The sequence below is a fragment of the Hipposideros armiger genome, unplaced genomic scaffold (genome assembly GCF_001890085.2).
Source record: "Hipposideros armiger isolate ML-2016 unplaced genomic scaffold, ASM189008v1 scaffold_97, whole genome shotgun sequence".
Classification (NCBI taxonomy): domain Eukaryota; kingdom Metazoa; phylum Chordata; class Mammalia; order Chiroptera; family Hipposideridae; genus Hipposideros; species Hipposideros armiger.
In genome coordinates this window covers 4,007,213-4,032,886 of record NW_017731447.1, presented here as the reverse complement: position 1 = coordinate 4,032,886, position 25,674 = coordinate 4,007,213, and the positions used below count along the sequence as shown (strand labels likewise).

At 43.8% G+C, this 25,674-nt stretch overlaps 1 protein-coding gene across 1 annotated transcript in view; it reads left to right on the top strand.

Moving 5' to 3' along the window:
- Positions 1–25,674, top strand: part of SND1 (staphylococcal nuclease and tudor domain containing 1) — a 442,168-nt gene that overhangs the window by 225,515 nt on the left and 190,979 nt on the right. The window contains exon 13 of the mRNA XM_019646123.1: positions 21,090–21,200. Coding sequence (XP_019501668.1) covers positions 21,090–21,200 — 111 coding nt within the window. The remainder of the gene's footprint in view (positions 1–21,089; positions 21,201–25,674) is intronic.

Sequence of the window (25,674 nt, the reverse complement as noted above, 5' to 3'; positions counted from 1 at the left end):
GCAGTGTCACTGGCCCTCATATGTGGGATCCGAACCGGGGCCCTCTGGCATCCCAAGCGAGTTCTTAACCATCGCGCCACTCGGCCGGCCCGCAGATATATTTTCTTATCATGTTTTCTCTTGACCCGTACCAAAAGCCCAGTTTATGAGGAAATGGCTGACTTTGGAAATTGTTTTCAATACACTCTGTTAGCTTTTCACTTCCTTCTAATTGAACTGCCTCTGTACTGGTCGCTGGTGATAGAACAGTTCACTTCTTTTGTGTGCTGCCACAGGCAGCCATCCATCCACTTATCGATTGTGCTCTTCTGGTTATTGGATGCCATGAGCATGTTCCCGTTTTTCTGGGTATCCGATTCTCATGTTTGGTTTAATGCTGCCTACATCTTGCTATCCAGCGCTGCAAAACAGCAGTCTTTCCTGTTAGGATTGTATTACTTGCTACTCATTTAATTTTCTTATTTCTTTCTTTTCCCTTTCTCCCTTTTGTCATTCTCCTCGGATCCATACTGACATAATCTTAGCCTGTTGAAATTTCCAACCTGATCTCGTTTAAGAAGACACTGCCCTGCACGGCATTTTGCGACTCTCCTAGAGACGGTTTTTCTTTTATGTTCAGCATGCCCCTTTTCAGATGCATCTGCAGTTAGCAGCTGTATTCCAGCTCCTAAATACAGTGAGTTAGGAAAGCTTCTCATGATGGAGCACCTGGACTCTTCAGCAAGACTGGTGGTAAATTCCGGAACAGATCCGTCACCGGCAGAGTGGGAAGACCGATCTTTATGGGGTGGGGAGAGACCACATGAATGAGGGCATGACTGAACTGGTGTTGTCAGAGGACCATTTGTATCGATTCAATGCAAGGGATTAGATAATCTGTCATTATGCTAATGCTAGGTAACAGATGGTGGAGAGTTCTGCATCTCTGCGGCACCATTCACCATGGGGGAAATTAGCTTGCACCCAGATCAGCAGCCAGGCAGGAATTCCATGGAGAGAGAAACGCTACTGGCGACTACATCAGCGTGTCGTCTGAGGACATCTGCGCATATGCCGGGTTTCTTGAATTTCTCTGTAGTTTACATATTCTTGGCCATGGCCTCTTCTAAGTTACTGGACCCCTATGCTCCTATCTATAAAGAATTTGGGGTGGTTTCTCGCCATTTGGTTAACGTAGGAAGATGAAGACTGGATATAGGTTAGGTAAGTGGCTCAGAGTATTGCTGTCGTATATTCCTTCAGAGAACAGATTCCATACAGATATCAAAAATATTATCCGTCTTTAGAAATGAACTTCAGAGGTGGAATGAGGACCGGGAAGGTGGATGTGCTCTTTCTAAGCGCCATACCTTGCCTTCAATATAATATTTCTTTTTAAAAAAGATATAATTAAGTCTTTGGCTTTACCTTCTCTAAGGGTCAGTCTTGATGCTGCCGTATTTTGCTCTGCAAACAATTTCCCTTTGGTATTTTGTTAATTCATAGCTTCCCCTATTCTCTGTATGCTGATGATTATCATCACCTTTTTATTTCTCTTTGCTTATCCCTAGTCCCAACTTACCACATACCTGCTTTTCATTTCCATATTTATGTCCTACTCTCATTTCAAAGCCAACATGTTGAACACTAATGCTGATTTAAAAAACCGGCTTTCAAGCTCCAGTTGCCCCAGATTTACCTGTGTAGCTTATTAAAAAAGCACCCCGAGCAATGGGGTGGACCCAACCTTTGGAGTCCTCACTAGATTACGATCTTCTCCACTGATTCTATTCCTTTTTCATATCAGCCTGTGATGCAGTGAGCTTAGAGAGAAGCCAGGAATCTAGACTGAGGTCAGGTTGACTGATAGCCATCAGGATTTGTCGTGGCTCATACAGGTTATATCGGTTCAGGTGTGCTTTAAATAGGCGTGGCCGTGGAGGCCCAAGGGGTCTGTAACATGGCTCAAGAAGCAGTACCAGCATTTAAGAGCAGGAAGCCTTAAAGTCGGGGGCAATTTAGTTCCCATCAGTAGCTGAAATAATTGAGAATATTTGATCCTGCCGTGGTGACACACTTGGGGTCTGGGGAGAAAGCAGCTTAGTTGGGGAGGTGTGGTGGTTTAGTTGTCTATTTGTTAAAGAATTCCCTTATCAATTCTTCCCTATTACCTTTGCCATCACTCTACTCCATGCACTCGACAGTTCAGATCCTAATTAATTCACTGACCTTCTAATGTGCCTTTTGTAACTGCAGGTTTTCCCATCTCCATTTCTCTCTGCATAATGCGGCTGGATTACTTTTCCATAAATGCTGTTTTCATGCTGTCACTTCACCACCACCACAGCTATTTTAGATTTTCACCACCATCTTCAATCAAGTCCTCCCCTCCCCCCGCCACAGTCTCATCTCCTGCTTTATGGAGAAAATATGGGCTGACTTATCAGGAAAATGCCTTTAACTTCTAGTTCTCTCAGCCCCAGACTTGTCTACCTCCTGCTTGCTTTCTTATCTCCTGCCTTCCCATCGCTGTGGAAGATTTCACCCTCTTTCTGTCCAAACTATTTTTCCTACATACATGCTCTGAATTCTCTTTCTTTTGGTCTCCTGGGGATTTTGTGCCATCAGTTATCCCCTTTTCACTAATTTCTTAGAATGATCCTTCATCTTTAAAGCCTTGGCCTTATTATATGTACTTTTCTCTTTGCCTTGTCGTCATAGCCAAGTTCATTAAAAGAGTTAAAAGAAATTTTAATTCTCTGTTCACTTGCTATTTATTCCTTCCCGTCTGGCGTGGACCCCCCCACCTCACTGACACTGAGCTTACCTAGAAGACCAGTGCTTCTCCTCGAGGGCGTTTCTCTGTCCTAACTTGGACTTGATCTGTCTGCAGTACTTAAAGCTTACCACAGTCTTTTCTGAAATGTGTTTTTCCCCTTTCTTTTTAGTACGCCATACTTGCCTGGATTCCCTTTGACCACCCTGATGATGTCCGCTCATCAGCTGTGGAGTGCCCCTGGAATCCCTGTGCTTCCTCGACTTCTGTCCTCGTCCCCTTCTCAGCTCTGCTCAGTCTCCACGGGTGACCTCATTCATCCCATTGCTTCAGTGTAGAATTCAGCGGTTCTCAACCTGTGGGTCGCGACCCCTTTGGGGGTCAAACAACCCTTTCACAGGGGTCTCCTAAGACCATCGCAAACTAAAAGATATTTACATTATGATTCATAACAGTAGCAACATAACAGTTATAGAGTAGCAACAAAAAGAATTTTATGGTTGGGGGTCACCACAACATGAGGACCTGTGTTAAGGGGTCGCGGCATTAGGAAGGTTGAGAACCGCTGATATAGATGCTGATTCCCAAATTTGGGTCTGTAGCCCAGGTCTTCCCACCAGGCTCCCCACCAATGTATCCAACCCCTCACTCGCATCACTTCTTAGGAACCAAAACTCAACATGGCGAACACTGAGCTCATGATCTCCTCTTTAAAAGCTATTCCTTTACTCAAGTGATCTCATCTTGATGGCTGATGCCACCATGTGCTTAGTCTTTTATTTCGCAAGTCCATGTGCCATCTTCATCTCCTCCTCTCTCACTGTCCATGCCAGACTGTCTTCTGGTGCGTCTCAAGTTCATTCCAGCCTCTCTCTTCTCACTGCCTGATGGGTATGTTGTCAGTCTCCCTACTGAGCTTCCTGTTTTTAGTCTTGCTCTCCTCTGAGCCACTTTTCACATTACTGCTGCCATTCACTTTCTGAAACACAAATCTGGTGGTTATTCTCCTGCCTAGTCTTCCATAATTGTCCCACAGCCTTTAGGATTCATGCAAACTTAGAATCTGGCCCTGGTCTACCTCTCCACATTTATATTTAACATTGCCCAGCTCTCTCTGTCATTTCTGTAAAACACAACTCAGCATCACTATTCTTGAAGTCAGCCTGCTTTCTTTCTGGAACATACATTTTCCCTAGCCAGCTAGCTCCAGCCCATCCTTCAGCACTTCCCAGCTTAGGGAAGCTCTACCTGAGGTACCCTGTCCACGCAGCATCCTCATTGGACGTCTGTTTCCTCAGCACCCTGTGCTTGCTTACCTGTAAGGCTCCCGGCACAGATCTCTCTCCCTCTCTCTCTCTCTCTCTCTCTCTCTCTCTCTCTCTCTCTCTCTCTCTCTCTCAGCTTTGTCTGGGACCCTAGAGGTTCTTCAGTTTAATCCCCTTGGTATGATAAACAAAAAAATAGGGCTTAGCAGGTAAATGTTTCTTTTCTCAAGTTTCCTCTAATTAAAGCCAGAATTGAAAGCAAGGTCTCATGATTGCAAATCCAAATGAAACTCCACTTCATTTATGTGCGATCTCCCACTGCCCCTTGTTCTTAGGCCGCGTAAACAGCACAGGCGTGATTTACTTTCCTACGCTGGTGTGTGTTGTTTTGTCTATTCAGATTCTTTACTGAGCACGTGATGTGCCAGGTACTGACCTTGGCACTGGGGATAAAGCATTTCATACTGTAGAGAGAGAGAAATCTGGGCTTTTTTGTGGAGCTTACATTGTAGGGACAGTAGTAGTAGTAGCAAAAAGAATAAAGAAACAAAGAAAATACGTAGATGATCGAAGTGCTATAGAGAAAATAAAGGTACGAAGTTCAGGGAGGTATTTCAGAGTGAGGAGGATGGATTTTTTCAGTAGGGGAGTCAGGGGGCCTCAGCGATAAGGTGACAGGACCAAGGAACTGCATGAGGTGAAGGAGCAAGTGGCCCAAAGGCAAAAGGAACAGAGTGACAAAGGCCCAGTGGTACAAGCATGCCTGGATACAAAGAGTGCATTGTGGCTGGAGGTGGGGGCGGTGAGGGGCGAGGTCAGCAAGGCAGGTACGGGGCCCACATTGGTTCTCGTGTGACATTACATGGATGTGGCTTTTACTTTGGATGAGACAGAGCTCATTGCAGAGCTTTTCGCAGAGGAGTGAAGGCAACCTCTGTTGACTTGAATCTCCAAAGGATATTCTGGCTGAGAATTATTCTGATTGAGAATGGAGTTTAGAGCCTGGTGCTTTCCTTCTCTCTTATTAGTAAGTTAACTTCTGTTGACTCGTAACATTATTTTGAAGTGATCATAGATTCAAAGAAGTTATAAGGGTAGTACAGAGAGGCCCACCTCATGTGCCCTTCCCCAGACCCCCCAATGGTTATACCGTACATAATTATATAGTACAGTATCCAAACCAGGCATGTGGCATTGGTACAGAGTGTGGGTACAGGTCTGTGCCATTTTATCCCATGTAACCACCGCCACAATGAAGATAGAAAACTATTCAGTCATCACAAAGCTCTCCTTCATGCCTTTCCCCTCTCATCATTCTTAACAACCACTAATCTGCTTTCTATCTTTCTAATTTTGTCATTTCAAGAGCATTATATAAATGGAATTGTACAGTGCGTGATCCTTTGAGGTTGCCTTTTTTCATTTAGCATAATGCCCTTGAGAGCCATCTGCGGTGTTGCGTGTAGGAATAGTTTTTCCAGTCTGTATGTGGAAGGTGGAGGCAGGCTGTCGTGGGGGCAGGGTACCCCTTTTATTACTGGAGACGTGCGTTCTCTTCCAGGTCAGTCACTAAATAGTTTTTAATGACTCTGAGTCTCAGATCAACCATTTGTAAGATGAGGGAATTGGAGTAGAACAATAAGATCTTTTCAGCTCTAAACTCGGTGATTATAATGAATGAAGCCTTTCTGATCTTTCCTCTCTGTAGTAAGGAAGAACACCCCTTTTGTTAATGCTTACTGTGCAGTAGTCTCCTATAGTCTCATAAGGACTACTCAAGAAACATCTCATAATTGTTTTATTGACATATTGCTGCTACTTATATTTCTTAAGTATAAGCTTGATAGGTCAAACAGTACTTGGAAACTATGTAAATATGAAGGCGAGTCTTGAGTTTTCGCTGCTTTTAGTGATAAGATACATACAGAAGTAAACTGGCTAGTTTACGTAATCTAATGAACCACAGAGGTATAAGAAATGTGATCAATTCCTGTTAAATGTCAATTCTACTTTTAGTCAGTCCTTTAAACACATTTCTACTGATGAGCTAAGTCAGTTTCTTGTCATTGAATAAAGTGCTTAGCCAAAGTAGAAGGAATTAGCTGGTGAAGAATCGAAAAGTTTGCATGTTGTTTCCTTGGTAGAAAATATCTTACGTATCTTTTATTTGCTTATCCCTCCCTCCTGTTTTTTATATGCCAGAGCATTTGGGTAATAATACATCATATCTTAAAGAAATGGTGGACATTAAAGAATTGAAGAGAATAAACATTTTCTCGTAAATTTGGCCTCCCACCCTGTACCACCCATGAGTGTGCAGAGAGCTTAGGGCCCTCACAGTCCCTCAAGGAGGAAGAAATGTGCCTGCTGCTTCACAACCAGAGATATGAATAAGCCAGAAGGTATGTTTAATACTGATTGAAATGATACATAATCTAGATGGCCTACGATATCATCATCTAGTGCTGTATAAAGACATGGATAGAGAGATGAAGATATCTCGAATATGCATGACTCTTGATCAGTAAGCGCTAGTTCATTTTAAAAATTAGATTAGAGTATATCGGAGCTGTAACATATTTTGTAAGCGCATTTAGATCTGCCTCGCATTGTACAGATTCAGAAACTGGTCCAGGCTTAGCGCCTTTCCAAGAGTTTAAGCAGCCAGAGCTGGGGAAGGAACCAGACCCTCTGTCCTGAATGGCTGCTCTGTGCCATGAGTTCTTTATGAAATGAGCTCATAATTGCTCTCTCTGCCCACTGGAGGAAGTGGGCAACGTGGAGTGGCTTTCACTATTGAAGAATAAATATAAACGCTGTGTGTCACTTCTCTTGTTGAAGGAGAATTGCTCAACATTTATTCCTAACATGCCTGTTTTACCACATTCATCTGTTTTACTGTGTTCTGTCTTTTCACTCACGTTTTATAATTTAGATGAAGATTTTTTCCCCTATTAAAGTGTCGATAGGAGATAATGTCTTGTATTAGACCCTCCTTTTAAAAAAACTTTGCCACACTGTGAATGTTTTTTTTTAAAGAAAGTTGGTTTCTTCTTGTGTGCATTTTGAAAAGCAAACAAACAAAATAAACTAAAATTGAGTAGGTTTTTGGTCCCTAAAGATATGAAATTGTTGTAACTGATAAGCAGTTTATTGCCTCTGATTTGTTTTTTCCATTAAGGAAATGAGTGTAGTTGGGGCATCATTTTTGTTTAGAAACGCAAATGAAATAACTAGGAGGATATAATATCTCTTTCACTAACAATAAACCTACTTCATACTTACCTTGTTCATTCATTCTTATATAATTGATCCCTGCACATGAATGCAGTAGGATCTTTGTAAAAGCATAAATACATGTTTCCTTGACTTGAAGATATTTACCTTTCATATATTCCACACTTTAGTATATTCATGGATATTCCAGTGGCAAAATTCTCAAAGCCATCTTATCTCACTGCTCATCTTTTCCGGTGGTTCTTTTTCTTAGCAAGCTGCCTGGAGCTGTGGGGTTACGGGTAGATGTGAGAGCCTCTCTGAGCATCAAGCACGTAGGTGGAGGTCGTACTAGAATTCCTTGCTCAGCTAGTGGTGAGGAGACAGGGCAAGATAGAGTCGTTACCCCTTACTGTACTCGAAGTACCTAAGCGAAAAGTGGAAGACCAAGAGCTGCCCCACCACCTGCCCTGGAGCCATTAGAGGGGTGGCATTTGGGTGACACAGTGGGACTCTGGAAAGAGAACACCCTGTGTGGCCTTTGCTGGGCCAACAGACTTCTGGAAGCCTTACTGTGGTATCTGCCTCTCACCTTAGGCGTAGCCCCCAGGTTTCCTGCTTTAGAGGACACTGTGACCTGCATAACCCATGCTTAGGGACTGTACTTTTTTCCAAAACTCTTAACGTAGTCTCATAATGTAAGAGTCAGTTAAATCCATTAGGATGTGTGTACTATTGTACAATAAGTCTGCCTGTCCTAAAGAAGAGGAAGATAGATTGAGAAGTTACAAGTAGATGAGAGAACTGACCTGAGGCCGCAGTGTCAGACTTGGAAATAGATGGGAACCAGGGCAGCTCCAAAAGTCCGAGAAGCAGGAAGCCGAATCATTGCTTTGCTTAGGCATCTCCTGGCTAGGACCCCATCACCGCCTACACAGCACTTCCCCCGGGGCAAGACTCCGCTGTAAGTGAATTCTGACTGCCTCCTGTCCTTCGCATCACTCCTCAGGCAGGAGCATTTAATTGGCAGAGCCGCTGTCAGTGTGTCTGTACACTGGCTGTCAGGGCCAGGGCCAGGGCGCGCATCTGATAATTATCATATTCCATGGTGTCAGCTCCAACAATGGGCTATGACCCTGTAGAAATGGGGGTGTCAATTGTGTCTACATCTATTGTTTAACATGCGAATATTTGGTTTTCAAACACATGTGTAAAGACTGTATTATGCACAAAAGTATGGGATGACTTCAATCAACATTAGTCGCAGGACCTTTCGCTTAGGTCAGTGACTTCATTTGAGGAGTTGGGGATGATGGTTGGGGAAAGAGCCCCCATCCACCCCCACCCCCAGTGAGTGACTGGCTGACTGACTATACAGATTCAGTTCACTCCCTTCACTGTTACTGAGGGAGAGGCGTTTGGGGGGTCCTACTTCGCTCCTCACTATCCTCACTATCCTCGCTCCTCACGCTGCTCTTTTGTAAAATGTTAATTTCTCAAAGGAAAGAGGAGCAGAGAAAATAAGGGATGAAGAAAACGTACTAGTCTACAATGAGCATTTCTACCTTGCGTTAGCATATAGAGAGAAAAAAGTCATCAGACTTTTTCTAATCATTTCTCTGCACCCCACCCCTTCCGAAAAAAAGTCCTGAATTCTCAGAAGGCAAGCAAGTTATTATAATTGAATGTTTAATATATATTTTAGCTAGCATTATTAGTATTAGAGTGATCAAAATTATAATATGATATGGATAGATTATTTTTAATGAGCTGATTAATTTTTAATGTATTAACGGCATCTTGGATAATTCGTGTGCAGAATACATTTATTCCTCTTTTATAGACTCTTGAAAGGATAATACAATGATAAAGGGAAATAGGATGAGAATCAAAAGGATCTTAGCTGCCCATTGTGAAGGGCGTCACTGTGTTTCTTTAGGACAACTGTAAAAATTTTCTACATTTTCTACAGTGTTTCTCTCTAAGTCTGTCATCATCTGTATATGGAGGGTGTTGGATTAGTTTATCTCTGTGGACTCTTTCTGCTCAAAAATTCTGTGACTCAGTCTGTTATTACTTTGTTTTCATCTAACAGCCCACAGAACCCCCTGGGAACTCAGAGAGTGAAATCAATCGGCTAGCCAATAAATATTTATTGAGTGCCTACTAAGTGTTTGGCTCCTTTTGGACCAATAGGGGATATGATCTAGTTGGGAAGACAAGCTATGTACACAAAGGAAGATAATAATATACAGCAGTAAAAGATAAGTGCCAAAGGAGTGACGCAGCTAGAGGCATAGCAATGCCGAGAATGCAAGGCTGGGCTGGTAGCTGAGTTGACTGGCTGCACGGAAGCACAAGATTGAAAGGCATTTAACGGAATAGCGGAATAGTTAGAGGGGCTATGAGCGCTCCATTGTAGAATGTCTTTATAGTCTGTTACCCTGTAATTTGTGGCACTGTTTAGTCAAAAGAAAAATGGGTTTAGAATTTTTTTTTAAAGTCTGGCTTCTAATTGTGGCTCTGCCACTTACTGACAGGATTATTTGTGGCAAGTCTGAAACTGTTTACTCTTTTTGTAAGTACATAGAAATACCATATACTTACATTGATCCAGGATTAGGTCAATGTGTGTTAATGTGCCTGTGCTGTAATTGATACTCAGTAGATGTTCATTAAATCTGAAATTATCTTCTGAGTGAAAATCAAAGAAATTGTTCTGTCATTAGATATTTATAACAGGGTTGGACTGGATTGTTAGCAAGGTCCTTTACATTACTGAAGTGCCGAGTCTATGCATAGTCTTCCTCTCCTGTTGATTCTAGCTTTGTAACCTTTCCGTGCCTCAAGTTTCTCATCTGTAAAGTAGGGATGATGACAATTCCCTCCTCATCAGGATTTTGTGACCATCAAATGGTTTAATAAATGCGAAGCATTTAGAACAGTGCTCCAAAAATGTCCATCCTCTTCACTGCCCCCAACCTTCTTCTAACCCTTTAACCTACTCCTCCCCCTATCCTTTCTCTCTCTCTGCATCCTCCTTTCCCACCTCTGTCTCCCCTTTTTCTGCTCCTTCCCCTCTATCATCATCATTTCATATATGGTAACTTAACATTAATGCAAGGCTGGGCTGGTAGCTGAGTCGACTGGCTGGACTGAAGCACAAGATTGAAAGGCATTTAACGGAATAGTTGGAGGGGCTATGAGGGGTCCATTGTAGAATGTCTTTATAGTCTGTTACCCTGTAATGGAAATTTTCTGTAATGGAAAATTCCTAACAAGGTGTCTGTGATTGTGGTGGATTTGAGAATGAGGATTGCTTGCCATGCCTGTGTTTTAAGAGGACTAAACTGGGATTGGTCAGCATTGCAGGCAAACCAGGTAAGGGAGGCTGCAGGAAGTAGTCCAGGTGAGAGGTAAAAGGAACCACAGCTGGGATAGAGAGAGTCTAGAATAGGGAACGTTCATGGGAGAAACATTGGAGATTTGAGTTCAAAGTTTTGACGACTAATTTTATATGGGAATAAGAGAGCCATCAGGCCTGAGTGGCTGGGAGTGTGATGGTCCTAACAAGACGTTAGGAGAATGAGCTGATTTGGTAGGTTGCAGAAAAGCTTTATTTAGGGAAGTGAGTTTTATTTTTGAAACGCTGAGTTTTACATGCTGATGAATCATACAGATTCACATGTCCTGCAGATAGCTGGAGCTGTAACTGCGTGGCATATTTAGCAATGAGTGGACCAGTTTGGCTGGATTGAAAGTGCATATTTGAAAGACAGTTTCCTTCAAGCTAGATCCAGTACTTACTGATTATTTTAATTGTTTTTGAAGGATCTGTTTGTCTCCTTCTGGGAAAGAAGTTGTTTGTGTAATAAAGGGAGTGTCGTTTTGGGCACATATACACTGTTCTGTCCAGTTGTATAAGGGAGATTCAGATAAGTCTCTGCAGCTTGCATATGAAAGACATTTTTTTCTTCACTGTTTTTCTTTTGTCTTATATTGAGGATTGGATATTGCGGAAAATATTAGATATTTGAAGGTGGCATTGTTTTATTGCCACTTACACTTAATATGCCCTTTATACATATGGCCAAGGTTCATCATTGTCTTAACTTCCTCAGATATTTTGCTGACTTGGAAGTGCAGTGTACTGAGAGAGGAGCTGGCATAATAGATTATAATACCACAGTTTTCTTTGTATAAAGCCATAGCCGTGATATTGCTGAATAAATGCAAGTATCATAGAAGAGGTGGCAATAAGGTTACAGTACCGCAGAAATCCTGGGGGCAGAATAAAATTGTCTATTTAGTAAGCATAACTATTTGATAGAGCGATTTCGTGTTCAGCTTCTTCCCCTCCTTTTCTAAATCGCTTTGACCCATATTTTCAACACTATTCTCTCCATTAGTCAGAGTTATGAAGTAAGTTAGGTGTTTAATTCTGCTGCTTCCAAGTAAGGTAGCCCTCCCTTATTTGCGGTTTCACTTTCCGCGGTTTCAGTTCCCCGCAGTCAACCATGGTCCAAAATATTAAATGGAAAATTCCAGAAATAAACAATTCTTGTTTTAAATTGTGCGCTGTTCTGAGATGCGTGCTGAAATCTTGCGCTATCCTGCTCCATCCCGCCTGGGATGTGAATCATCCCTTTGTCCAGCATCTCCACACGATATGCACCACCTGCCTGTTAGTCACTCAGTAGCCATTGCAGTTATTGGATCCACTGTCGCCTTATCACAGTGCATGTGTTCAGGTCACCCTTATTGTACTACATGGTCCCAAAGTACAAGACTAGTGATGCTGGCAATTCACATGTGTCAAAGAGAAGGCATAAAGTGCTTCCTTTAAATGAAAAGGTGAAAGTTCTCCACTTAATAAAAAACGGGGGGGGGGGGGGATAACCGTATTTCCCCAAGTATAAGCTGCACCCTTTTTCAAAAAATTTGGGGTCTAAAAACTGGGTGCGTCTTATACAGTGGTTGTAGGGGGTTTTTTCTACAGTGATGAGGAGTTGTATGAATTTTATGATGAATAAAACATGAGTTCAATAACTTTATGTAATACTCTTTTTTCAAATTTCGGGCCCCAAATGAAGGTGCGTCTTATACATGGGGAAATACTGTATATGGTGAGGTTGCTAACTAAGATCAACAGTAAGGACAAATCTTCTAACCCTAGAAGTGTGAAAAAGGAAAAAAGAAACTCATGTTAGTTCTGCCATTGCACCACCAACTACAAAAAAGTTAATGGCCACGCTGCATGATAAGTTCTCAGTTTAGATGGAAAAGGCATTACATTTGTGGGTGGAAGACAGGAACAGAAAACACGTTCTCACTGATAGCAGTGTGCTGCACCAGAAAGGACTACGACTGGAGGAAGGTTTCAGCACGGGGCCCCTGAGATGAGTGACCACATTCACGTCACTTCTATGATGGTCTGGTGTTATAATTGTTCTGTTATTAGTGATTGTTGCTAACCACTTACTGTGCCTCATTTACAGATGAAACGTTATCATAGGTATGTATGTATGGGAAGAAGATAGCACCTATAGGGTTCAGTACTCTCTGGGGTTTCAAGTATCCACTGGGAGCAGGGGTGGGGTAGGGTTGGAACCTATCCCCTGCAGTTGATGGGGGGCTATTCTATATTTCTATCTTACATTCCTGCCTGTTAGTTTTTCTTTCAGAAGGTCAAGGGGGGTAGGTGTGCCCTCACATAAGCATGTGTGGAAATAAGGTAATAGGTATGATATGGCCCAGAGCTACCTTGGAGTGGAGAATTGGCCACCTGAATACTGAAGTGACATCTTTTCAAACCCTAGTCCCCAGACATCTTTAGTTTTATTTCTTTTCTTCCCAAACTGAAGCATCCTGCTGGTACTCAGCAGGACGTGGGCTCGGAAGCTAGAGAGGCTTTTGTCAGCGCTCAGGAGTAAGCCCGTTACTGATAATGAAGTTTGGATGGACATGTGCTATGGGGTTCAAGGATTTACCTTTTGACAAAGCAGGCATTTTTTCACAGAGTGACTTTTCCTATCATTTTCTTTCCTCTTTCTCCTCTCTTCTCTTTCTTTCCCTCCTCCCTCCTTTCTTCCTTCCTTTCTTCATTTCTACCAGTCTTTTTCACGGGTCTCCTCTGGTTACTAACCATGCGTCCTTTGGGGTTCTTAAGTTTGGACTAAGCCCATATCAGTCTTCATTGTTTTGTTTTCCCGTCCCCCTCCCCATGAGGAAGAGTGATTAGGACTCACTAATATACAAAGAGAAGACAAAGTCTGTTTTTCCCAAGAGTTGATTTTCATATCTCAACCCCAGTCTCTAGCAAATGCTCTCCTGAGCAGAACAGTTGTGTTTAGAACCTGTACATCTATTGAATGCTCGTTAAGTGTGAAGTAAAAGTTATTGGAAAGTTTTGTTCAGAAGAGTGCTTTTTTTTTGCTTGGTTTGCTTCTAAGGCTATTCAGGTCCGTCCCATTCCACACTTGCCCATTTTTGAGTCTGGCCTTCTGGGGTCATGGCTATGTCTTACGTTCAGTGTAACCACAGCTGGGTTGGTGGGTAGTCAAAACCAGTTCCCTTTGGCTCCCAGAGCCGAGAGCAGGAATATTCTGCCCTGAGACGCCATGTGCCTCACTACAGCCCTAGATAATCATTGATTCTCCCCCTCGTTTCACCCTCGTTTATGAAGCCCGGTGAGGCACATCGACGCATTTGATTCTCCTCTTTGTTTTCAATCTGTGTCATGCATTCTGCGAAAGTCTCTAGCCACCGTTCAGATCTGCTGGTGACTGCCCTGGCAACAGGACTTGTTAGACAGATAAAGGAGCAGATAAGAATAAAAAGATCTAAATAATTGATTTTAGTTTTTCTTCGAATTTTACATTAGTTCAAGGGAGAAGTGAGACAGTAGGGAAGACAGTAGGCGAGAGATTTGGTAAATCTATAAAGGATGTCGCGCCACCTCAGATGTTTCTAATTACCGATGCTTCTACAACAAAACCGCCAGTCTCTGCATGCTGCTTGCTTATGTGGAAAGCACCTCCTGGATGTATCGGGTTGTCGGAAAAGTCAGGCCATATTTTTTCTATGTTTTTCATTGCAAAAATGCGTCATGACTTTTCCGACAACCCAATATTGTAAGAAAAAAATGGGAAAATCATTGTTTCAGATTCATGGGAATTCAATCACTGGAGATTAGAGCACAAAAGCCCCTGGGTGGGAGAGGACAAGTGCGACCCCTCGGAGATATCATCATATAAGCACTTGGAAGCAGCTGCCGATTGCTGTGTTGGATTTTTCCCAGTTAGAGGCCTGGTTGAAAAACAGTAATTTAATAAAAGATATTTGTTCATTGCCCATTGTCTACAGCTCCATCTCATCTAGAATTCTACTCTCTTCCTTTACAAGCTAATTTTGTCAGCCTAAAAAAGCCACGTCTGTCTCAAGCCTAAATTGTCAGGTTCCTGCCTCAAAGAGCGTGGATATTAGAGGTCTTCCTAGAACTTGTAGAGAAGAAAGGGTTTGGGGCCTGTTAGCTGTTAACCATTTTCCCCACTTTTTTAGCATCTTTTAGGGTGGAAAGCCACATTTCCCATATGTAAGAGTAAAGGTAGACCTACGAAGGAAACAGTTTTCCCGTCCTTGCTTTCTACCTTCTTAGTGAGTCGTGGTGACCTCTGCCCCCTTGCTTGTCTCTGACCCAGTTGCAAAGCAAGACATCTGCATCCTGAAGCTTCCCTGTGCTCCAGCCCACAGTAGGATGTCTCTGTATAGCTAAGGACAAGTGAGCGAAGCCATCTGGTATGTTAGAAATCTATATTGGAACCCAGTCAGCTGGGGTGCTCCAGCCCAGGACTTATGAGAAAGCCTGTCCTCATGGCCAAGGGACAGCCAGCGTAAAAGGAAGTGGAGGCAGTTTTTCAGCAGAAGACATCGGAGGGGCATGGGGGACAGAGGCCCAGGCCGCATGCCTGGTGTCTGGCTGAGTCCGTGGTCTCTCATAGTGAATGGCCACAGAGTGCAGTTTCTGCCCAGTTTATGAATTTTGACCACAGGGCCTTGAAGTCAGTGTAAAGAGATTGTGTGGGGACTGAGTGTGTGTGTGCGTGCATGCATGCATGTGTGTGTCATGCACACATGTGAGATACAGACCACTGCTATAGGTACTGTGACTGTTACAAATGAATTAAGCAATTAATTACCTTTCAACCCTTTCCGTTAGCCTTGAGTAAAATATATTGTAGAGGCATTTCTTTATGGGCTTGCTTTATTCTGAATGTTACCCACGTGGATGTTTGCCTTAAGGAAAATATTCCACTTTTATAATCTCCATGGACACCTCAGTGACTGATAAAATGTAGATGGTTTTTAAGTGGAAAATGTTAAGCTCAAATAGCGAGATAGAGATCTATAAGCCAGAGCCATTGGGAGTTATCTGTTATTCTTGTTTTGATGGAGAATGAAAGGGAGGTGTGTGTGTGTGTGTGTGTGTGTGTGTGTGTGTGTGTGTGTGTGTGNTGTGTGTGTGTGTGTGTGTGTGTGTGTGTGTGTGTGAGAGAGAGAGAGAGAGAGAGAGAGAGAGAGAGAGAGAGAGAGAGAGAAGAGAGAGAGAATATTATGCCTTATCACCACCTTTTTGAAATACTTATCCATTTAACCCAGGTTCTATTTTATTAAGTAGTATATTTCCTTTAAATTAGCTCTTTTGTTAGGCACTAAATCATGGAAGTCACAGAATGTATGAGTGAGTGAGTATACGTGTATGTAGGGAAGGTTTTTTCTTATAAGTAAAAATATTAAGAATAATGAAGTCTAGGTTTCTCACAGAGGAGCGAGGTATGAATACGGAAAGGAAGAAAACTAAGATGAACCATGTAGTGTTGGATCGGGATTGTAGGTACCTGTGTGAAGTCATGGTAAGCTGGTTCAGGTTTTCTAAGAAACTGATGCCAAAATGGAACTAAACGTGCAAGAGATTAATTGGGGAAAACTCTTCTTAAGGGCTCTGGTGGAGGCTAGGAGAACCATCAGACTGAACTGCAGGCCTTAGCCTGGGAGGGAGAAAAGGAAGGAAGATTGAATTGGAAAAATCTCAGCTATGGGGCAGTTCTAAGAGTTTCCCCAAAGCTGACAAGGAGTCCTTGAACCAAAGTTGCCCATCAGCGGAGACCCAAGTCTCAGCAATAGGCTTGCCTTAGTATCTCTGCTGTGCTCAGTCAGCGGCTAGGAGCAGCTGGTGGGAAGCATAGCCTTGGCTGAAACAGTGATGGATTTCCGAGCACAGCAGCTAGGACTGTCAGTCAATTATGCTCCCTGCAGTCAGAGATCCGAGAGGCACATTTTTATGACTGCCACACATGGTTTTCAATAGTTATAGACATAGAAATAAATGTACAGAAATAATGATATAAATGTGGGCTACTTAGATAAATGGCTGGTTTCAGCACTACAGAAAACAGCACATGATAAACCTGGAATGTGTTGTGCCAGAAAGCAGGAAGTGCTCAAAAAATGATGGGGGACGTGTCCATAGAACACAGAAGCCAGCTTGACCAGGCTCCCACTGGGCGAGGTGGGAACAATTTCAGCATCAAAATAAATAATGATAGTAGTGGATCATAAGCCTTTGAATAAAATGAGATTCCAGGAGTTTATACCGATCCAAATAAACAGACGAATAACTTGGGAGTTTGAGGGCTGAAAATTATATAGTTCAAAGTGTCTCCTCACAAAATACCTATTAATTATAAAGAGGAAAAGGGTAAATTTACAGTGGAGAAGCCTGCTCAAGTGATCAAAAAGAACCTCGTTAGTCAGTTTTACATAATTTCCCAGGAGGCTCGGGGAACACAGCATCTCTTCTGTGGCGTTCCTGCCGAAGATGCAGAGCCCGTACCTGGTCACAGTGGAACATCAGACAAACCAAAATAACTGGCCTGGCCTCTTCCAAAGTGTCAAGGCCATGGTATCCTAAGAGTGACTGAGCAAGTGTTCAGACTAAGGAGACATGACAACTAAATGCAACCAACCCCTGACTAGGAACTCGATCCTTTTGTTCCTAAGTACGGTGTTGTAACAGTTGACAAAATTTGAGTAGGGTTTGTGGATGGTAGTAGTGTGTCCATGTTGATACCCTGGCTCTATCCATCGTGTTTTGATTGCATAGGAAAATGTCCTGGTTTGAGGGAAAGGCACACTGAAGTATTTAGGGGTGATGGTACAGCGGGTCGGTTACTTCCTCTCAAACGGTTCCAAGATGGAGGGCATGTTCTTTGTATAGCATATGCAACTTTTCTGTAAGTCTAGATTGTTCCAAAATTACATACACACACTGATAAGTAATCTAGGTAATTTTAGACAATTATCTGACCTATCAATATATTGTTTGTTACTTCCAGTCTTGGGATAGGGGGTTAAGGATAGGGAAGCCTGACAGAAATGTGGCCAATTATCTACTGTAAGTGAAATCTATTTAAAGAATCATTTCCTCATGTATGCGCATAGAACACCTTTTTTCCATGATGGCAGAATATGAGGACCCCATGTTTCAAAGGTACCTGATAACTGGAAAGTATGAGCTTATTAAACAACTTGCTTGCTGTGGAATTGAGTGGGAGGGGAAGATTTCAACTAGAGATCTTTCGAGAAGGCCTGTATGGGAGACCTGTGTTGCTTGTGCCTGTATCAGGAACACCTGATCATGTCTAATGGAAACTGTTCATTTTTAATAGAACTCAAATTTATCTTTTACTTTGGAGAAGCAGTTCAACCCCAACACTAATTCTCTTTGTGTTTCCAGCTGATACAGAGAGAGATGACTTCCTGTTAGACTTCCAAGGCTGTTTGTTCCCTTTTTGTATACTTATTGTGAATTATCCATTCAAGCCAGACACGTGTAATTGGAGTAGAATTACTGATACACTCAAGACAGCAGAACTTATAAATTTGTCTGAAGTAGCATAATGTCATGGCACATAATTTAATGTTCTCTTTTCTTACTGGGCAACTGATCAACACACCAGTGTTGGTTTCTGAGCCATCTTTGGCCAGGGGGAAAAAAATCTCCTGACCTTTCATTAGCAGCCAGAAGAAATGAATGAGAGAGGCAAGTACATGGATCTAGGCTAATTCCATTTTCCCCTCTCTCCCTTTCATTCTCTTTACATTCAAGTCTTAGACAATGGGGAGGAGAGAGACAAAAGCATATGTAGAAAGCTTTTGTTCTTAATTCTATGCCTGTCAAGCTTGGCTAATATATGCTTAGGATAATAAATAATGTTCCAGTGCTATATTTCCAAAATGATTAGGTATTTTTCTGATAGTTCAGAGGGTATCTCAAAAATTTCAGGATGTATTAAAACAAAATTATAAGAATGTGCTGTGATTTTTTACCACATTGAAAAAGTGATGTATCCTAAATGAGCTAAATGGTTTCACCCAGAAAGTATTTACTGTCTGCTTTGTGCCAGGCATGGTGCTAGGCACTGGGGTACAGGACACGACAGAGGTGGCCCTTGCCCTCTCAGACCTCATAGTTTACAACAGAAGCTAAGACAGTAAGTTGTCGCAGAGGAACACACACCAAGAAGAAAATCCCTGTGATGTGATTGATTCTCATATGCCTGGCTCAACGTAAATGCCCAGTAATGACGGCTGTTGTTATTATTTCACGTGTTTTTACTCTCCGTACTGCCAGACACCACCAGCACAACTGTTCCTCCAGGGGAAATCCGTAATTAGGGATCAGAAGCTAAGAGATTGCGACCTACACTCTAAGCTTCAGAGAAGAAGGAGGAGAAGGTAGTGGGCAGGGTGTGGAGTTGGGAGGCTGAGGCCTTCCCTGGTTCCTGGACATTTGCTGACCGGAAGCAGAGGGCAGCAACTGGGAAGGATATGGGAAGGACTGTGCCCGTGGGGCTCTGCTGGCCACACAGGTGCGCGCTAATTCTGTGACTTGATTTGAGTGGCATTAACAGGAGTGGATCATTAAACATTTGTGCTGTTTTGCTTAGGACTGTCTAGCGGTTCGTATAAAAGCTTGTTTGTGTGAATTTTTCCTTGCCTGCTTTGTCATTCCAGCTTTCTCCTCCAGACCCCGCGTATCGACCATAAAATGTCAGTGCGCAGTCATTCAAAATGCAATAACAAATATGTCTTTGTTCTCTGGCATTTCAAATCACTAAGACATTTTAGCCTGTCACAGTGGAGTTGTCCCCCCAGTCTTCTCTCTGGCTCCTTGGTGGGGAGAGCCCCTCTCCTGCCCCTTTGGTGACACCCTCTGTTAAATTCTCACCATATATCAGCATCTACCGCTGCTGACTTGGGGCTGTTGACATTCCCCACGCTGCCAAACCCAACTCTGTGATAATGACAGTGTTTGCCAGCACACTTCTGCGGTGACTCAGGAGACAGGGTGGCCAGCAAAGCAGCCTCTTTGTGGGAGTGGATTTGGAGAAGTGCTAATTCTGTGGCAGTTTGGAGATATTAATATCGTGCTGGCAGCAGATAAACAGGCAGCGGAGGGGCACATAATGAGAGGGGAATCAGCCACACGCACCATCCTTTCCTCCTTTCCCTACCGCACAGCTTACTGTTTTATTCTTTTCAAAAAGCAAGTCCCTGGGCTTTGAAGAAGAGAACCCTTAGGCAGCCTAAGCATGCACGTGGACTGCTTAGTTCAGCCCCCAGCATCTCCAAAGTCTGAGTCTCTGAGAACACCAGTGTGCTAAGAGTTAACCGCATTTCCAAACAACACTAATCACAGCATATGGTACAGTAGCCTATTGCTGAGAATAGCCCCTCCCGAAAGGGCAGCTAACCAGATGGTTTGAGTGGGGCCTTTGGTGTAATTATGACAGACACAAAGGAAGACATAAGCACCACTCTCCCCCAGTAATATCATGCCTCTTGATTTCCAGTACTTGCTACAGGTAATTTTTGAAAAATTGTTTTTGCACTTTGATTGCTTCATATCCAGGTTCCTTCCCGGGATGGGGAGGAACTGTGCAAATATGCCTCCTTAGTCGTCCGAGACTCGTCTCCAATGCACTCTTCTCTGGTTAGTAAATATAGGTCACTTATACTGGCACCTCTTTCTTACTCTGGTGAAGAGAAGAAGATTCAAACACATTTGAGAATTGATTTAAGCAGGATTCTAAGCCGAGTATTCTGTGGTCCTAAAAGGACTGTTTGGAGCACTGCTCCAAAGCTGGTCGTTTCAGATTTGATTTTATCTGTTCCTCCATCTTGTGCCGTTTTTCATAAAGAACTTTTAGCCCCCACCCCTCCCCTTCATTCATTGCTTTACCTTCTCCAAGCCCTTGTGGGTGGGAGAGCCGCGGTCAGGACTTCTGATGAGGAGAGAAGCATTGCCGAGGGTTATGTGAAACCAGTGTTTCTAACATGGGCCAAACTGGACGAGACATTTTCCAGTGATGGTCTAGGCTAGAAAGGAGACTTTGAGAGATTTAGGTCATGCTTTTATGTGTTTTGTTTTTTTATCTGTGTGCCTGATGTTTTAGAGCAGACTTTTCTTGAGGGAAGTGGCTTGTTCATTACACTCTGTAAATAGCCTGGCCTAATGTGGGCTTCTTACAGATATTTTCTGCTAGTTTTTACATATGGATTGATATAGTGTCTGACTGTATAAACCAAAAAAAATGCTGAGCTGGGGAACTTGGTTATTCCACCTTCTATTTGGACTTTTAGCTTAGCATCTCATTGCTCTTGAAATCCTCGGCTTCTCCCTGCCCCTGCCGGGATGCATTAAGACCTCCAGGTGCTAACTGTTATTATTTCTGTTGACTGAGCCCCATATGCACCCCCTAGGGCTCACTGGCCTGTCTTCTCTGTTGCAGAAACATCGCGGAGGCCCTTGTCAGCAAAGGACTAGCCACGGTGATCAGATACCGGCAGGACGACGATCAGAGATCTTCTCATTATGACGAGCTGCTTGCTGCAGAGGCCAGGTGAGATGAATAATAAAGGGGACACGTGGGGACCTGCAGCCCCACTTTGTTCTTTCTCACCATCCTGCATAACCCTGAGCAGAATGTGGTGGGAGCTAATTCACCAAGAAAACCTGTGTCCTTTTAATCCAGTTTTTCCCCCATGAAAAGAAAAGGAGCACACTCCAAACTTGCTGTGTAACCTTGATTAAGTAAGCTGGGGCCTCTATTTTTTAAATCTGCATAATCGGCGTATGTTAGATAAGATCTCCCTATGTAGATCCTATTAACTGAATCATAGATGAGGAAGTTCTCCATAAGATCCTCCCCTCACTCGTGCTGTCCCTGCCATGCCTCTGGGTCTTACCTCCCCAGCCCCTCCCGTTTACCACCTCTGGACCTTTTGTCATGTACAAAGGAAATGAAAACATTTATTAGGAAATGAGTTTTGCTTTCACACTTCTGACAGCTGGCAGGAGAGCATTTGAGAAGCCCTGTGACATTTTCCTTTTGTCCTTCATCCCTGTGGCTGGTTGCCCCAAGGACATGCACAGGGCTCAGCAGTATTTCTTACCGGTGACACTCCTCAAGGCTCTTACTCACAGAGACGCCTGTCACTGGGTGGTGCTGGTAGTTGAGTGATTCCCAGATTTCCCAGGAAACAGCAAGAACCGAGCGACTGTTGCTGAACTGACTTGGATAGCTCAGCAGACTGCTTGGTCTCAACCAAACTATAGCCGTTGTTTTCAAGTGCTTGCAGGCGCTTGCCTCACTCAGCCATTTTTCTGCCACTGAGGACTTGTTCCGTTTTAGATGTTTGGTGATTGCTAGGTTCTGCCCTGTAATTAGGGGAGGAATGGGTCTGGACACATCGTTATCTGTACTTCAGACTTTGTCATTGAGATCGCTTCTCTTGCTCTTTGGCCCAGAACGTTGCCCTGATGTGTGACACTTACCTTTCACACCATGTCACATCCTGATGGGTGGAGCATCTGTAGACTGTCGCACAGAATGGCAGTGAGGAAACCGGTCTGTCAGGCTGCCTGAGCGTCGGGGAGTCTCTCCTGTGGGCTTTCCCTAATAGGCCCTGCTGCCTAGGACTAATTCTCAGATACAAAGAGTTTCAGGTCCATCATTGGCCAGTATAAAGTAATATGGTAGCGAATCCCTAACTGGTGTTTCTCTTAATCCTTATTTCCACATTCTCCTCTCCCTGCCTATGCCAGCTCACCCAGCCACGTGGCCTGAGAAAACCCACGGTGGGAAATGTGGCCGCCCATCTCTTAAGTACTATCTGATGACCTAGCTACTCTGGGAAACGGACAGTGATTAGAGAGTACACTTGAGGTGGGATGGGGGCGGGGTCAGTGCTGGGCACAGTGGGGAACTTCAAAAATAGGCTATACGTTCCTAGAGTAGCAGGAGCTCTTAGCAATACGATGGCATCTAGAGTCCTATTTTCCGCCCTGAGTTCTCTCTGCTACCAGTGAATATTTAATTCTGATGGGCAGGTAAGCATGAAACTAATCTACATAGCTGCTCTGGAAAGTGAGGCCACAACACGCTCTTATTAGGCTGTTGGAAGTAGCTATGTTGTACTCTAATGTTTAATGAGTATGCACAGAGTGAAATTTTTTAAGTTTTAGGGTTTAAGAAGCAAACAGCCTCTGTAGTCGAGTCCTCATTTTGAGCTGAAGGAACGTAACAAGATGCTTGCCTGCTAAAGCAGTGAACTGCCTGGAGATAATTGTCTCAGCCATTGTTTTCAAACTGATGGTGGGAAAACTGGCTTGGGGTTCTTGCGCTGTTGCAGGTTGAGTACTTCCCCAGGCCTGTGAGGCATGGCCATAAGGCATACAGACCTCGTAAAGATTTAGTAGAGATAGCTGGCAGGAAGTGTGAGTGAGCAGCGGGCCCCAGGATGGAGACCCAGAGCTGTCCTCTAGATTCTAACCCCCAGCGAAGGGAATTAAGACCTGAGAAGGACCGGAGCACCTGCCAGATAGGAGTGGTGGTTTTGTAACCATGAAAAAACGTGCAGTGCTGAATAATACCCCCCCATTTTTTTTATTGGGTAACTGTGTTTTTTCCAGAACCCATCAGCTCCAAGTCCAGTCACAGTTTTCAATCACCTGAGCCACACACCCCCCTTGTTTTAAATGATAATGTCGACCTCACTTTGAGATCACCTATTTTCTGACACTCTGCTTTATTTTGGTTTGCTTGAAGCGCTCCGTTCCCTTAGCATTCTTACTCGCTGCGGTCACGTTACAGCTTGTCAAAGGTCCTTTTACATGCTTCTCCGGCCCCGTATCTTCTGCCTATTGACTCTTACCGGAGTTTGAGGTTGTTTTCCCCTAGGTAGATGAGCTATATTTTTTCCAGTTGAACTCTGCCTTGTGATTTTCTGCCCCCGTCGATGGGCTCCATCTACCTCCCAGCTTGGTGTCTTCTGCTGATCTCATTAGCAAGTTGTTTACTCCATCCTGGGCCCTGAACAGAGCCCCTAGACAAGAATGGCTTTGGCGTTGACCCCAAGTCCCTCACTGCAGGGACTGTCACTTAACTGTCTTTTGTTTATCATCCTTTAGCCAGTTTTTAATCTTCAGTGATTGCATACTGAACCAAGCCAATTTGAATTAATTTCCCAAGTAAAATTTCTTGAGGGTGCTGTGTCTAATGCTTTAGTAAAGGCCAAATGAACAACATCTGCTGTGTTCATATCAGTCATTCATCCTGGAACGCGTTCAGCAAATAATAAGCGGTTGAAGATAACATTGCAAGGCCAGCAGTCCCTTTAGTCCCTCCCCACAAGGGTGTTGATTCCAGCAGATTTCTTTGCCCCTGAGCCCTGGGTACCTGTTTTTCTCTCTGGTTGTCACTCGTGACATCGGCAGTGCTGCACAGTGCAATCCCATTGACTTCGCTTTCCAAAGCTCTGCCTGGGCGTTCATCCTTGGAGGGCAACACTGCAAGCGTTCGGGAAAGGGCATCCTGTTAACTCGTCTGACATCTCGGGTCAGAGGAGCTGCCTGCCCTCTGATGAGCGTTCTCAGGGCCCTGCAGCGGCTGCTTCCTCTGCAAAGGGGGTATGAGCTGCCAGGCTTTCTCTGATCCTCTGAGGGGAGCTCAGGGAGTGTTGCGTTGTGCGCCCATCGGGACACCAGGTGAGACCGAAGAGGCAGAGGAATACCGATGTGCAGCCTGCCTACTGGCACCTGCCATAAACCAGCGCGAACCCCCTCGGCAGCCTGTTCAGGTTGCTGGCCCTTCCAGGCTCCTTCATGGAGATGCCTGCCTGCATTTGGGAAGCCCTCATTATGCCACAGATACATGGCACAGCGAGAGGAAGCCACATCGCTTTTGTCTAAAGCATAAGTAAACCCCTAATTCCCAACACGCCGACCTCTTTTCTAGTTCAATTGTCTATCATCAGCTGCTTCCTCCCTCATTACCTTGTGTCCTGGCAAGATAAGGTTGGCATTTTTGTTTCCCTCCTGGGCCCCACTGAAAAGCCCTTGATTTTGTCCAGGGTTCTGAGAGCTCCACTGTGTGTCCTTCGTATTTTTAGTAAAAGGAACGTAGGAGCAGCTGATCCACACTTCTTGGTGACACTCCTGAACGTGGTTCTCTGTTTTAGAGACATCAGATGGGCTCCTTCGGGAGTGTGACACATCATTTCTTTTCTGCACCGTCCTAATTTTTCCTTCTCCATATTGACTTTCCAACATTTCCAATTCTCGTTTAACGTCAGTATTTCTCAGTCAGCTGGCCTGCTGCATTCCTCGTCTTGATGAGGGGTCTAAGCTTAAGGTGAGGCTTTTGACTCCTTCAGAGAATCTCTCATATTCTTCTGAGGGATTTCCAAGATACCGAGTCATTATTGGGGCCCTTTTTATATTCTAAGGAGTTTCCAAATCTCTCATAGCAGGCCTGACAATGAAGTTCGCGAACTTGCCACCGTGCACTTACACTGGCAGCACTGTACAGACAGCTCGATCAGGCTTCATAACCTTGGTGTATCAGTGTCTCACAGCTGTGGTCAGGTTGACGTGTGGTGGTGTCTTGCTGAGTGGCTTTCATTATTGTTGCGTGTTTTTTTGTGTGTGCCATTGCAAGAATTTCTGAGCTTGAATTAGAGCAACAAACAAACATTAAATTTCCTGTTAAACTGAGCAAGAGTGGAAGTGAAATCAGGGACATGTTAGTCCAAGTTTATGGGGATGATGCCATGAAGAAAACGGCAGTGTTCAAATGGATTAAATGTTTTTCTGAGGGGAGAGAACACGTCACTGATGAAGAGAGGTCTGGGCAGCCAGTAACGAGCAGAACTCATGAAAACATTGCAAACATTTATCGAATTGTGTTTCAAAATCATCATCTGACTGGGAGAAGCATCGCAGACCAAGTAAACATCGATACAGAAACAGGAAAATCTTAACTGAAAATCTGGGCATGAGAAAGGTGTGTGCAAAGATGGTCCCAAAGGAGCTCA